The 13,746-nt window shown below is 39.8% G+C and overlaps 2 protein-coding genes across 33 annotated transcripts in view; one reads left to right on the forward strand and one right to left on the reverse strand.

The window, feature by feature from the left end:
* Window positions 1–13,746, forward strand: part of Ttbk2 (tau tubulin kinase 2) — a 162,249-nt gene that overhangs the window by 128,510 nt on the left and 19,993 nt on the right. For all 32 annotated transcript variants that reach the window (XM_087207375.1, XM_087207371.1, XM_087207384.1 and 29 more), the window contains one exon: window positions 96–307. In XM_087207375.1, coding sequence (XP_087063501.1) covers window positions 96–307 — 212 coding nt within the window. The remainder of the gene's footprint in view (window positions 1–95; window positions 308–13,746) is intronic.
* The window catches only part of Stard9 (StAR related lipid transfer domain containing 9), a 170,109-nt gene continuing 169,285 nt past the window's right edge, over window positions 12,923–13,746 (reverse strand). Inside the window, exon 34 of the transcript XR_015449741.1 lies at window positions 12,923–13,302. The gene's annotated coding sequence lies outside the window, so the exon portion shown is untranslated. The remainder of the gene's footprint in view (window positions 13,303–13,746) is intronic.

Here is a 13,746-nt window from a genome sequence, read left to right on the forward strand (position 1 = left end):
TGTCTAATCATTTGTTTCTGTTCAAAGGCTGTGGTGATTTCTCACAGGGGAGATGCCTGGACTGTTTTTCATGGCCTTATTTCCCATCTTTCTAGGCTGCCACTGAAGAGGAGCACAGCCATGGCCAAGCCAATGGTGTCCTCCATGCTCCAAGCCTTGGCTCCCCGGTCCGTGTGCGCTCGGAGACCGCCCAGCCCGACAGGGACACGCGGCTGGTGCGCAGGCTACGCTCCATCCACAGCCTGGAGCTGGAGAAGCGTCTGACCCTGGAGCCCAAGCCAGATACTGACAGGTTTCTCGAGACCTGGTATAATATAGGTTTTCTTCCTTTCTAAAGGTTCTAAAGTGTTATTAGTATTTCTTTTTCTTTTTTTTGGTACTAGAGATCAAACTCAGGAACTTGCGCTTGCAAGGCAGGCGGCAGAACCACTGAGCTAAATCCCCAGCCCAGCATTGTTTTAATTTGCGTTTCACAAATGACCAGTGATGTTGAACATCTTTTCATATATTTAATTGCCATTTCTAATTCTTCATTTGAGAAGTATCTTTTTATTTCAGATGCCCATTTTTGCAATGGGTCTTTACATTTGGGGGGTCTGATTTTTTTGAGTTCTTTATATATTCTAGATAATAGTCCTTTATCTGAATAGCTGGTAACAATTTTTTCCCATTCTGTGGGTTGTCTTTTCACTCTGTTGGTGGTTTCTCTTGCTTTCTCTTTTTAATAAGATGAGATCCCAGTTGTTGATTCTTTTTAGTATTTCCTGTGCAGTGTGGGTTTTGTTCATAAAGTCTTGGCCTACACCAGTGTCTTCCAGCAGATTTAGTGTTTCTGTTTTAATACTTAGATCTTTGATCCATTTCGATTTTAGTTTAGTGCATGGTTAAAGATATATGTCTACAGGGCCAGGGATTTAGCTCAGTGGCACTGCGCCTGCCTCAGAAGCGCAAGGTCCTGAGTTCAATCCCTGGTAATGGGGTGGGGGGGAATATGTGTCTAGTTTTAATCTTTGACATATGGAAAGCCAGTTTTTCCAGCACCGTTTATTAAAGAGGCTTTCTTCCCATGAAGGTGTTTGGCCCCTTTGTCAAAAGGTGGCTAAGTATGTTTGAGTTGTTTCTGCATCCTTTAGTCTTCCATTGAGCCTTGGTTCTTTTCTTTTTTCTTTTTTCCAGTACCATGCTGCTTTTATCATAGTAGCCTTATAGTATAATTTCAAGTCAGGGATTGTTTTTTGTTGTTGGTTTTTTTTTTTGGTACTGGGGATCGAACTCGGGTCCTTGCACTTGCTCAAGTCAGGGATTATGATGCTTTCTGCCTTGCCTTTGTTGCCCAGAATTGCCTTTGCTAGTCTAGGTCTTTTCTGGTTCCAAATGAATTTTAGGATTGTTTTCTCTAATTCTGTAAGCTATGCTATTGGCATTTTGGTTTTGTTTTGTTTTGTTTTTTGTTACTGGGGATCCAACTTGGGTCCTTTCACTTGCGAGGCCGGCGGCAGAACCACTGAGCTAAATCTCTGGCCCCACTGTTGGCATTTTGATTGGGATTGTATTAAATCTGTATAACAATTTTGGAAGTATGACCATTTTCACTGTATTCTTCCTATCAAAGAAAAAGGGATATCTTTCTATTTTCTTTCTTTTTTTTCTTTTGGTTTTTTTTTTTTTGCGGTACTGGGGATCAAACTCAGTACCTTTCACATGCAAAGCAGGCGCGGTGTCACTGAGCTAAATCTCCGGCCCATCTTTCTATTTTCTTTTATTTTTATTTTTTTGGACTGGGGATCAAACTCAGGACCTTATGCTTGCAGGGCAGGCGCCAGAACCACTGAGCTAAATCCCTGGACCATCTTTCTGTTTTCTTTTTTTTTTTTTTCATCTTTCTATTTTCTGATATCCTCTTCAATCTCTTTTTTTCAAAGTACTGTAGTTTTCCGTGTAGGGGTCTTTTACTTACTTCCTTATATGGATTCCTAGGTATTTCATTTTTTGGATGCTATTGTGAAGGGTGTTCCTTCCCTAATTGTTCTCTCAGTGAGTTTGTTATTAGTAGGCAGGAAGGTTATTGATTTTTGAGTGTTGACTTTGTATCCAGCTGCTCTACTGAATTTGTTTTTTTTAATCTAGAAGTCTTTTGGTGCATTTTTTGGCGTCTTCTATGTAGAGTATCATGTCATCTGCAAATGATAATGATAATAGAACTCCTTGCTTTCCTACCCTTATTCCTTTTCTTTCTCTTGTCTGATTGCTCTCACTAATGTTTACAGAACTGTATTGAACCAAAGAGTGGTGACAGTGGACATCCCTGTCCTGCTTCTGATTTTAGAGTGAAAGCTTTCAGTTTTTGTTCATTTAGTATGATGTTGGTTTGTCATAGATAACTTTTATCCGATTGAGATATAGACCATCTTCCAATTTTCTGTAGGTTGTCATGAATGGATGTTGGACTTCATCAAATGTGTTTTCTGCATCTATTGAGATGATCATATGGTTTTTTGTCCTTGACTGTGTTAATATCTGTATTTATTGATTTCCATATGTTGAACCATCCCTGCATCCGTGGGATGAATCCAATTTGGTCATGGTGTATAACCTTCTTGATGATTTGCTGCATTCTGTTTGTCGGTATCTTACTGAGGATTTTTGCATCTAAGTTCTTTAGGGAGATTGGCCTGTACTTCTCTTTTTTGTTGAATCCTTCTCTAGTTTGGGTATCAGGGTAATGCTTGCCTCCAAGAATGAGTTCGGGAGTGGTGCTTCCCTTTCAGTTTCATTAAAGAGTTTAAGAAGTAGTGACATTAGATCTGTCTTCTCTAAATTTCTTGTAGAATTCAGCAGTGAATTCACCAGGGCCCAGGCTTTTCTTTGTTGGTAGGGTTTTAATTACATCTTCAGTTTCATTGACTAATATTGACTAAACATTTTAATATCTCCATGAGTCACATTTGATAATTCATATGTATCTAGGAATCTGTCCATTTCTTCTGTGTTTTCCATCTTATTAGAATACAGGTTCTAGCAGTAGGTATTGGTGATCTTCTGGATTTCTGTAGTACGTGTAGTGATTTTGCCCTTTTCATTCCTAATTGTATGGATTTGTGTCTTTTCTTTCCTCTTTTGATAAGGTTGGCTAAAGGTTTATCTTATTTAATCTTTCAAAGAACTAACTCTTCAATTCATTGATTCTGTTTTCTTAGTCTTCATTTCATTAATTTGTGTTCTGATCTTTTTAAAATTTGTTTATTTATTTATTTTTTGGAGACAGAAACTATGCAGTTCAGGCTAGCCTTGAACTCATTACGTTGCCCAGGCTGCCCTCGAACTTGTGGTGATCCTCCCGCTTCAACCTCCCACTTACTAGGATTACAAGCATGTGCCACCATGTCTGGCTGCTCTGTTTTTTATGTATGTATGAGCTCTGGGTTTGTCTTGCTCTTCTTTTTCCAGAAGCTTGAGGTTCAACGTTCGGTTGTTTATTTGAACTCCCCCTGTTTTTCTGATGTGGGTATTCACCACTATAAATTTCCCTCATAGGACTGCTTTCATTGTGTCCCATAAGTTCCAGTATGTTGTATTGGCATTCTAAGTGTAGAAACTATCTAATTTCTCACAGTTTTGGGGGGGGGGGTGTTTGGTACCGTGGATCAAACTTGGGACCTTGTGCTTCTGAGGCAGGTGGCAGAACCACTGAGCTAAATCCCCAGCCCTTGAAACTATCTAATTTCTTCTTTAATTTCATCTGTGACCCATTGGCTGTTCAGAAGGGTGTTAATTTCCAAGTGTTTATGAAGCTCTTATGGTTTCTTTTGCCATTGATTTCCAATTTCATTGCACTATGGTCTGATAATATGCATTGGATAATTTTAATTTTTTTTATATTTAAGCATGTTTTGTGAGCTAGTATGTGGTCTATTTGGGAGAACACCCCATGTGCAGCTGAGAAGAATGTGTATTCTGATGTTGTGGGGTGGAACACTCTGTAGACATCTACTAAGTCCATTTGTTCAATAGTTTGGTTCAGTTCTGATACTTCATTGTTGATTTTTTTTTTTTTTTTTGGTACTGGTTATTGAACTCAGGACCTTGTGCTTGTAAGGCAGGCTCAGAGTCACTGAGCTAAATCCCCAGCCCTCGTTCTTGGCTTTTTTGTCTAGTTGCTCTATTTGTGACAGCAGGGTATTCAGGTCCCCCATTACAATTGTATCAGTGTTTATTTGATTTTTCAAGTGTGTTAATATTTGTTTTATATGTTGGGTGCACTGGTATTTGGTTCATATATATTTGATTGTTATCTCTTCCTCTTGGATTATACCCTCTCTTTTTTTTTTAATTAAATTCTATTATTGGTACATTGTAGGTATACAACACAATTACATTTCTCATTGGGAATTGTACCTTTACATAATGCATCTTGGTTCTTATTTTTTCCCCATTCCCAGCCCTCCCTTCACGCCCTCCACCCTCCCCTATTTACAAAGACTTTATTTCCATTTTTTCCATTTCTCAGCATTTTTCCTTTCCCTTCTTTCCTTTCCCCTGCCCCTCCCACTACCCCACTACCCCTTTGGACCTTTTCTCCCTATTTTGCGTTATCGATTATTCATTCTAACCATTGGTACATTTTAGGTATACAATATACTGACATTCATCATTGGAAATTTGCACCTTTACATAGTCTCTCTTGGTTCTTATTTTTCACCCTTGCCCAGCCCTCGCTTCAACCCCTCCATTCCTCCCTATTTACAAAGATTTTGTTCCTGTTTTTCCATTTTCTCATATTAATCCCATTCCCTTCTATCCTTTCCCCTAGTCCTCCCACTTCCTTCCCCTTTGCCCCTTTTCTTCCTATTTCACATTACCTATTATACATTTAGTCCTTATTTACACTTTCACTTTCTCACACCAGAGAAACTATTCAGTATTTACACATGTGTGTCCCGTTTATTTCACTTAAGAGTATCACCTCAATGTGCATCCACTTAGCTATAAATGTCTCTAATTTCCCATTTTTTAGGGCTGAGTAGTACTCCATTTTATTAAAAAACCACATTTTCTTTATCCAGTCTCCAGTTGATGGGCATTTGGGCTGTTTCCATGCTTTAGCTATTACAAACTGTGCTGCTATGAACATGGGCGCACATATATCACTGTGGTATGATTCTTTTAATTCTTTGGGGAAGATCCCCAGCAGTGGAATAGCAGGGTCAAATGGGACTTCCAGTCCTAGTTCTTTGAGGTATCTCCATACTGATTTCCACAGTGGTTGCACCAGTCTACACTCCCACCAGCAGTGGAGCAGGGTTCCTCTTTCCCCACAGCCCCACCAGCATTTGCTATTGGTTGATTTCATGATAGCAGCCATTCTTTCTGGGGTGAGGTGGAATCTCAGCGTTGTTTTCATTTGCATCTCTCGAATGACCAGTGATGTTGAACATTTTTTCATGTATTTATTTGGTATTTCTACTTCTTTGTCTGAGAAATGTCTGCTCATTTCAGATGCCCATTTTCGGATTGGGTCTTTAAATTTGGGAGGTCTGATCCTTTTAAGTTCTTTATAGATTCGAGATAGTAGACCTTTGTCTGAGGAAGAGCAGGTGAAGATTTTTTCCCACATTGTGGGTTGTCTCTTCACACTGCTGGTGGTTTCTCTTGCTGTGCAGAAGCCTTTTAATAAGAAGAGATCCCATTTGTTGATTGTGCTAGTTCACGAGCAACTGAGGTTTTGTTCATAAAATCTTTTCCTACACTGATGTCTTCAAGGGTTCTACCTAACCTCTGTTCCAACTGGTTCAGAGCTTCTATTTTAATATTTAGATCTTTAATCCATTTTGATTTTAGTTTAGTGCATGGTGAGAGATACAGGTCTAGTTTTAATCTTTGGCAAATTGAAGCCCAATTTTTCCAGCACCATTTATTAAAGAGGCTATCTTTCCTCCAGTGAGGGTGTTTGGCTCCTTTGTTGAAGATGAGATGGCTGAGTGTGTCTGGCGTTGTTTCTGCATCTTCTAATCTGTTCCACTGGTCTTCAGGTCTGTTTCTTTGCCAGTACCATGCTGTTTTTATAACAGTAGCTTTGTGTAGTAGAGTTGCAGGTTGGGGATTGTGATACCTCCTGCCATGTCTCTGTTACCTAGAATTGCTTTTGCTATTCTGGGTCTCTTCTTGTTCCAAATGAATTTTTGGATTGTTTTCTCAAGGTGTGTGAAGTATGCTGCTGGGATTTCAATTGGGATTGCATTAAATTTATATAGCAGTTTTGGAAGTATGGCCATTTTCACTGTGTTGATCCTTCCTACCCAGGAGCAGGGGATGTCTTTCCATTTTCTGATATCATCTTCAGTCTCTCTTTTCAGAGTGCTATAGTTTTCAGAAAAGAGGTCTTTGATTTGTTTTGTTAGGTTGATTCCTAGGTATTTCAGTTTCTTAGATGCTATTGTGAAAGGAATTGTTTGCCCTTTTTCTGTCTCAGTGAGTCTGTTGTTCGTGTAGAGGGAAGCTGTTTATTTTTGTGTGTTGACCTTGTATCCAGCTACTCTACTGAATTTGGTTATTAAGTCCAGAAGACTTTTGGTGGAGTTCTTGGGGTCTTCTGTATAGAGTAATCATGTCATCTGCAAATAATGACAATTTGATTTCTTCATTTCCTATCTTTATTCCTTTTATTTCTTTCTCTTGTCTAATTGCCATGGCTAATGTTTCCAGAACTATATTGAACAAGAGTGGTGATAGTGGACATCCTTGTCTTGTTCCTGATTTGAGTGTGAAGGATTTCAGTTTTTGACCATTTAGTATGATATGGGCTGTTGGTTTTTCATAGATGGCTTCTGTCAGTTTGAGGTAGAGACCATCTGTTCCAATTTTTTGTTGGGTTTTTATCATAAATGCATGTTGGATTTTGTCAAATGGTTTTTCTGCATCTATGGAGATAATCATATGGTTTTTGTCCTTGGCTCTATCGATATAGTGTACTACAATGATTGATTTTCGTATATTGAACCATCCCTGCATCCCTGGGATGAATCCCACTTGATCAGGGTGTATGATCTTCTTGATGATCTTCTGCATTCTGTTTGCTATTATCTTATTAAGGATTTTTGCATCTGTGTTCATTAGTGAGATTGGCCTATAGTTCTCCTTTTCAGTTGGGTCTTTCTCTGCTTTGGGGATCAAGGTGTGATGCTTGCTTCCAGGAATGAATTTGGGAGTATTGCTTCCCTTTCAATTTCATTGAAGAGTTTCAACAGTAGTGGCAGCAGTTCCTCTCTAAATGTCTTGTAGAATTCAGCAGTGAAGCCATCAGGGCCCGGGCTTTTCTTAGTTGATAAGTTTTTAATTACATTTTCAATTTCATTGGTTGATATTGGGTTGTTCAGAATTTTTAGGTCTTCTTCATTCAACTTTGGTAATTCATATGTATCTAGGAATCTGTCCATTTCTTCTGCGTTGTGCATCTTATTGGCGTATAGGTTCTGGAAGTAGGTATTGATGATGATCCTCTGGATTTCTGCTGGGTCTGTTGTCATTTCACCCTTTTCATTCCTAATTGCATGGATTTGGGCCTTTTCTTTCCTTTTTCTGACAAGGTTGGCTAAGGGTTTATCAATTTTGTTGATTCTTTCAAAGAACCAACTCTTGGCTTCATTGATTTTTTTGTATTGTTCTCTTAGTCTCCATTGCATTGATTTCTCCTCTGGTCTTTCTAATTTCCTCCCTTGTATGAGCTCTGGGGTTGTCCTGTTCTTGTTTTTCTAGAAGCTTGGGGTTCAGCATCAGGTTGTTTAATTGGGCTCATTCTGTTTTCCTAATATGCATATTCACTGCTATGAATTTCCTTTGTAAGACTGCTTTCATTGTGTCCCATAGATTCCAATATGTTGTATTGTCATTGTCATTTAATTGAAGGAACTGCCTGATTTCTTCTTTAATTTCCTCTGTGACTCATTGGTTATTCAGAAGTGTGTTGTTCAATTTCCACATGTTTATGAGATTTTTTGAGTTTCTTTTGCTATGGATCTCCAATTTCATCGCACTATGTTCTGATAATCTACAGGGGATAACTTCATTTCCTTTGCACTTAGTTAAACATGTTCTTTGTGTGAGTATGTGGTCTGTTTTGGAGAATGACCCATGTGCAGCTGAGAAGAATGTATATTCTGATTTTGTGGGGTGGAAGACTCTGTAAACATCTGTTAAGTTCATTTGTTCAAGAGTTCAATTGAGTTCTAGTATTTCATTACTTATTTTTAGTCTAGTTGATCTATCTATTTGTGACAGTGGGGTGTTGAGGTCCCCCACTACAATTGTATTAGTGCACATATGACTTTTCATGTCCGTTAGTATTTGTTTTATATAGTTGGGTGCACTAGTGTTTGGCGCATAGATATTTATGATTGTCATCTCTTCCTCTTGGATTCTTCCCTTTATAGGGACGTAGTGTCCTTCTTCATCTCTCTTAATCAGTGTTGGTTTGAAATCTACTTGAATCTGCCAAGAGGATAGCTACTCCTGCTTTTTTTCGGGTTCCTGTCGCATGCAGTATTGTTTTCCTCCCTTTAACTTTCAGTCTATGAATTTCCTTTTGAATGAAGTGTATTTCTTGTATGCAGCATATTGTTGGATTTTGCTTCTTGACCCATTCTGCCAATCTGTTTCTTTTGATTGGTGAATTGAGACCATTAATGTTGATGGTTATCACTGAAACGTATTGACTTGTCATTGCCATGACTTTTTCTTTTTGTTGGGTTCTCCCCCTTTCCATTTAATTTCTTGTCATGCCAGACGGGTTCATTCTGCTTTGCTTCCTGGGGTTGTGATCCTCAATGTCTGTTCCTAGGATATTGTGTAAAATTCTTTGGAGTGCTGGTTTGGTATTCACGAAGTTCTTAAGGTACTCTTTGTCATGAAAGTATCTTATTTCTCCATCCATTTTGAAAGATAGTTTTTCAGGGTACATCAATCTGGGTTGGAGGCTGTTTTCTTTTAGGGCTTGGAATATGTCACTCCAAGCTCTTCTTGCCTTGATGGTTTGTGTTGAGAAGTCTGCTGTGATTCTGATGGGCTTTCCTTTGTATGATTTGTTTCTTTTCTCTGACTGCTTGTAGAACTTTGTTCTTCTGTTGTGTTTCTGGAATCTTAACAATTCTATGCCTATGTGTAGATTTTTTTTGATCAAGGCTATTTGGAGTCCTATATGCCTCATTTATCTGTATGTCAAGCTCTTTTCCCCTGCTTGGGAAGTTTTCTGCCATTATTTCTGTGAAGAGATCTTTTATGTCATCTGCACTCTCTCCTGTTTCTTCATTGACTGCAATTAGTCTTATGTTATTCTTCTTTGCATCATCTAGCAGCTGCTGGCTTGATTTCTCATGTTCCCTTATAATTTGAAGCAATTTTTCTTTTCCTGGTCACTAAGTGCAATCTTATCTTCTATATCTGAAATTCTGTCCTCACATTGGCTCATTCTGCTGTGTAAACTTTCCATGGAGTTTTTCATGTCCTGGAAATCTATTTGCATCTGTTTTATGGAGTCCATTGAGAAGTCTGCTGTGATTCTGATGGGCTTTCCTTTGTGTGTGATTTGTTTCTTTTCTCTGACTGCTTGTAGAACTTTGTTCTTCTGTTGTGTTTCTGGAATCTTAACAATGATATGCCTATGTGTAGATTTTCTTTGATCCAGGCTATTTGGAGTCCTATGTGCCTCACTTATCTGTATGTCAAGCTCTTTTCCCCTGCTTGGGAAGTTTTCTGCCATTATTTCTGTGAAGAGATTTTTTATGTCATCTCCACTCTCTCCTGTTTCTTCATTGAGCCCAATCAGTCTTATGTTATTCTTCTTTGCATCATCTAACAGCTGCTGGATTGATTTCTCATGTTCCCTTATAATTTTGAAGCAATTTTTCTTTTCCTGGTCACTAATTGCAATCTTATCTTCTATATCTGAAATTCTGTCCTCACATTGGCTCATTCTGCTGTGTAGACTTTCCATGGAGTTTTTCATGTCCTGGAAATCTATTTGCATCTGTTTTATGGATTCCATTTGTTTCCTATGTTGGGATTCCATCATGTTCCTGAGCTCCTCTCTAGATTTATTAATCATGTCTTGCACTAGGAGCACAATTTCTCCTGTTATCTGAGAAATTATTTCTGATTTCATTTTTTCCAGATCCCCTTTTGTTGCCATTTCAGTGGGTCCAGGTGGATGAGTATCAGAGTGTTCCATCTCATTTCCCTTTGGGGTTGCTGTAGGTGATCTGGCAGTCTGGTTTTGAGACTTATTTACATGTTTTCTCATTTCGACTTGGGGTGGGGGGGCTGTGGGCACCTGCACAGATTACGTCCTCTGAACTGGGAGAGGTGGGACAGGGGCCGGGAGCTGTGGTAGGGATGGTGGCCCAAAAGCCCTTTCCTGTGCGCTGGGAGCAGCGGGAGGGATGGTGGCCAGGAAGCCCCTTCCTCTGGTCCAGAAGCAGTGGGATGGCGGCTCAGAAGACCCTACCTCTGGGCTGGGAGCGGTGGGAGGGATGGTGGCCTGGAAGCCCCTTCCTCTTGCCCAGGAGTGGCGGGACAGAAGGTGGCCCAAAAGCCCTTTCCTCTGGGCTGGGTGCAGTGGGAGGGATGGCGGCCTGGAAGCCCCTTCCTCTGGGCCAGGAGTGGTGGGAATAGAAGGTGGCCCAAAAGCCCTTTCCTGTGGGCTGGGAGCAGCGGGAGGGATGGTGGCCGGGAAGCCCCTTCCTCTGGACCAGGAGCAGTGGGACAGCAGCTCAGAAGCCCCTACCTCTGGGCCAGGAGCAGCAGGACTCAGTACTGTGGTCTGGTGTTCCGATGTCCTCTGCGTCTTTGTAGTGTGGAACCAGGTGCCTGTACAGAGGAGCGTGGAGTGGGGGCTCCAGTGGATTGATGCCGGGGCGCGGGCTGATTTGGTGTCTTCTGTGCGACTCGGGACCTCAGTAGGGCGTGCGCAGACCTGTCTATCTGCAGCGGGCTGATTTGGAGTCTTCCGCCTGACTCCGGACCTTGGGAGGGCTTGCGCAGACCTGCCTGTCTGGAGTGGGCTGATTGGGCTTCTTCCGCGGGACTCGGGACCTCAGCAGGGCGTGCGCAGACCTGTGTCTGTGAGTTGATATTATGGTATCCACCAGATATCCATTCTTAAATGGCCTTCCTTGAATTGGGTAACAAAGGAGCCTCACAAACTTTTGTTAGAGCTTCATTTTCATTCTTTATTTTGAAGAAATGTTGGACAACTTGCCAGTGTCTCCAACATCTCCTATACCAGGACAGCCTACCCTCTCTTAATTAGTCTTGGCATGAAACCCACTTTGTCTATAAATAGAATTAGCTACCCCTGTTTTTTTCCAGGTTCCTGGCACATGGAATATTGTTTTCCATCCTGTAACTTTCAGTCTGTGAATTTCTTTTTGAATTAAATGTGTTTCTTGTATGAAGCATGTTGTTGGATCTTGCTTCTTGATCCATTCTGCCAGCCTATTTATTTTGATTGGTGAATTGAGACTATTTACATTGATTATTTTACAAAAACTGATATATATTGGCTTATCCTTGTCATGTTATTTTCCTGTTGATCCCCCCCTTTCCCCCTCTGTTTAATTACTTCCCTTGCCTGGAGGATTTTCTATTGAGGCTCATGAAGTTGTAGTCCTTCTCAGTTCTTTTTAGACTGTTGTTGAGAACATTTTGGGGTGCTGGTTTGGTGGGTCTGAATTTCTTCAGGTGTTCTTTGTCATGGAAGTGTCTTATTTCTTCATCAATTACTTTTTTTTTTTTGGTACCGGGTATCGAACTCGGGTCCTTGTGCTTGGTGGAACGGCTGAGCTAAATCCCCTGCCCCCTTCTTCATCAATTTTGAAAGATAGTTTTGCAGGGTACATCAATCTGGGTTGGAGATTGTTTTCTTTTAGGGCTTGAAATACTTCACTCTAAGTTCTCCTTGACTTGAGGGCTAGTGTTGTGAAGTCTGCTGTGATTCTGAAGGGCTTTTCTTTGTAGATGATTTGTTTCTTTTCTCTAACAGATTTTAATATTCTGTTCTTGTGTTGAATTTCTGGACTCTTGACAGTTATATTCCTTGGTGTAATTTTGTTTTCATGGCTAATTGGAGTTCTCTTTGCTTCACTTATCCGTATGTCAAATTCTTCTAACCTGTTTGGGAAGTTTTCTGCCACTACTTCTGTGAACAAGTTTTTTATGTTGTTTGCTCTATCTCCTCCTTTTTCATTGACTCCCATCAAACTTATGTTATTCTTTCCATCCTCTAACAGCTGTTGGATTGATTTTTTTATGGTCCCTTGCTATTTTTAAGAAATCTTTCTTACCATGACTGCTAACCACAATCCTTTTATATCTGATATTCTGCCCTCACATTGGCTCATTCTACTGCATATACATACTTTCAATGGACTTTTTAATGTCCTGGATATCTGTTTGAATCTGTTTCATGGATTCTTTTTCTCATGTTGGTCAATCGTGGTTTCCATCATTTTCCTAAGCTTCTCTATGTTTTGTTTTTTGGTTTTTGTTTTTTGAGGGGGTTTTTTTGGTACCAGGAATCGAACTCGGGACCTTGCGCTTACAAGGCAGGCACTGGAACCACTGAACTAAATCCCTGGCTCACTCTTCTATTTTTTTTAATCCATATCTGCTCTAGAGTCCCTAAGCATGTCTTTCATTATAGTCATCATCTCTGTAGTTATCTGAGACACTATTTTCGCTTTGATTTTTCTTTTCTAGATCCTCATTCATCTTCTTTGTTACTTCCACTGTTACCACTTCAGAGAGTCCCAATTATGTGGGTTTGAAATTGTTCCACCTCATTGCCCCTTGGGTTGGGTTTGCCTTTGGTGAGCTGAAAGTGTGGGGTTGCATCTTGTTTGTCTTCTCATTTTCTTATTTTTTCTTTTCTTTCTTTCTTTCTTTTTTTGTTTTTTAGTTTAATTCCTGGGTTGATGCTTGTAAATTGCTAATGCCTAGTATCTTTATTGCTAGTTTTTAGAAATGTTAGGAAATGACTTTTTTGTTGTTGTTGTTGTTACCGGGAATCAAACTCGGGACCTTGTGCTTGCAAAGCAGTTGACAGAACCACTGAGCTAAATCCCCGGCCTGAAATGACTACTTCTTAGAGATGTCTTCCAGGTGTGGCTGGATTTTGAGTTTGGAATCTGTTGCAAGATCTTACCTCTTCAATTTATTGGAGATGAGGAGTTGCTGCCTATTTGGCCCATCCCCTTGTTCTGTGGTATTGGCATATAGTATTGTTTATGATCTGTAGGCAATCTTGGGCTTGGCCTACCAGGAAGAACAACTGATTATAATAATTATGTCACCTTGGCTAAAGTAATACAGTCAGCAATATCAGTATCATCAAACACATCCTAGAAAATTACAAACTGTGGTAACTATTAGTTTGTCACCTTTAACTCTATGAATTAAATTTGTGGTTAAATAACAAAAACAAAAACAAACCAGAAAATTGTATACAGTAAATATGCGCTCTGTATGATAATTTTGCCCTCAGGGGAGAAAATTTAAAAGGAGTTTGGGGAAAAATATGAAATAGAAGAAGATGAAGAGATTAGAAGCAGGCTGGAGGACAAAGAAAAATTATGTGAACTTTGGGAAACTGGTGATGAAGACAGGAAGGAAAGAGAGTAACAAGAAATAAAAACAAGAACAGAAAACAAAACTAGAAACAGTGTTCACATTCATCATAAAAACATAAGAACAAACAAT

The sequence above is a fragment of the Heterocephalus glaber genome, unplaced genomic scaffold (assembly GCF_053883595.1).
Source record: "Heterocephalus glaber isolate CG9 unplaced genomic scaffold, H.glaber_assembly_v1.0 deba00000809, whole genome shotgun sequence".
NCBI classification, from domain to species: Eukaryota; Metazoa; Chordata; class Mammalia; order Rodentia; family Bathyergidae; genus Heterocephalus; species Heterocephalus glaber.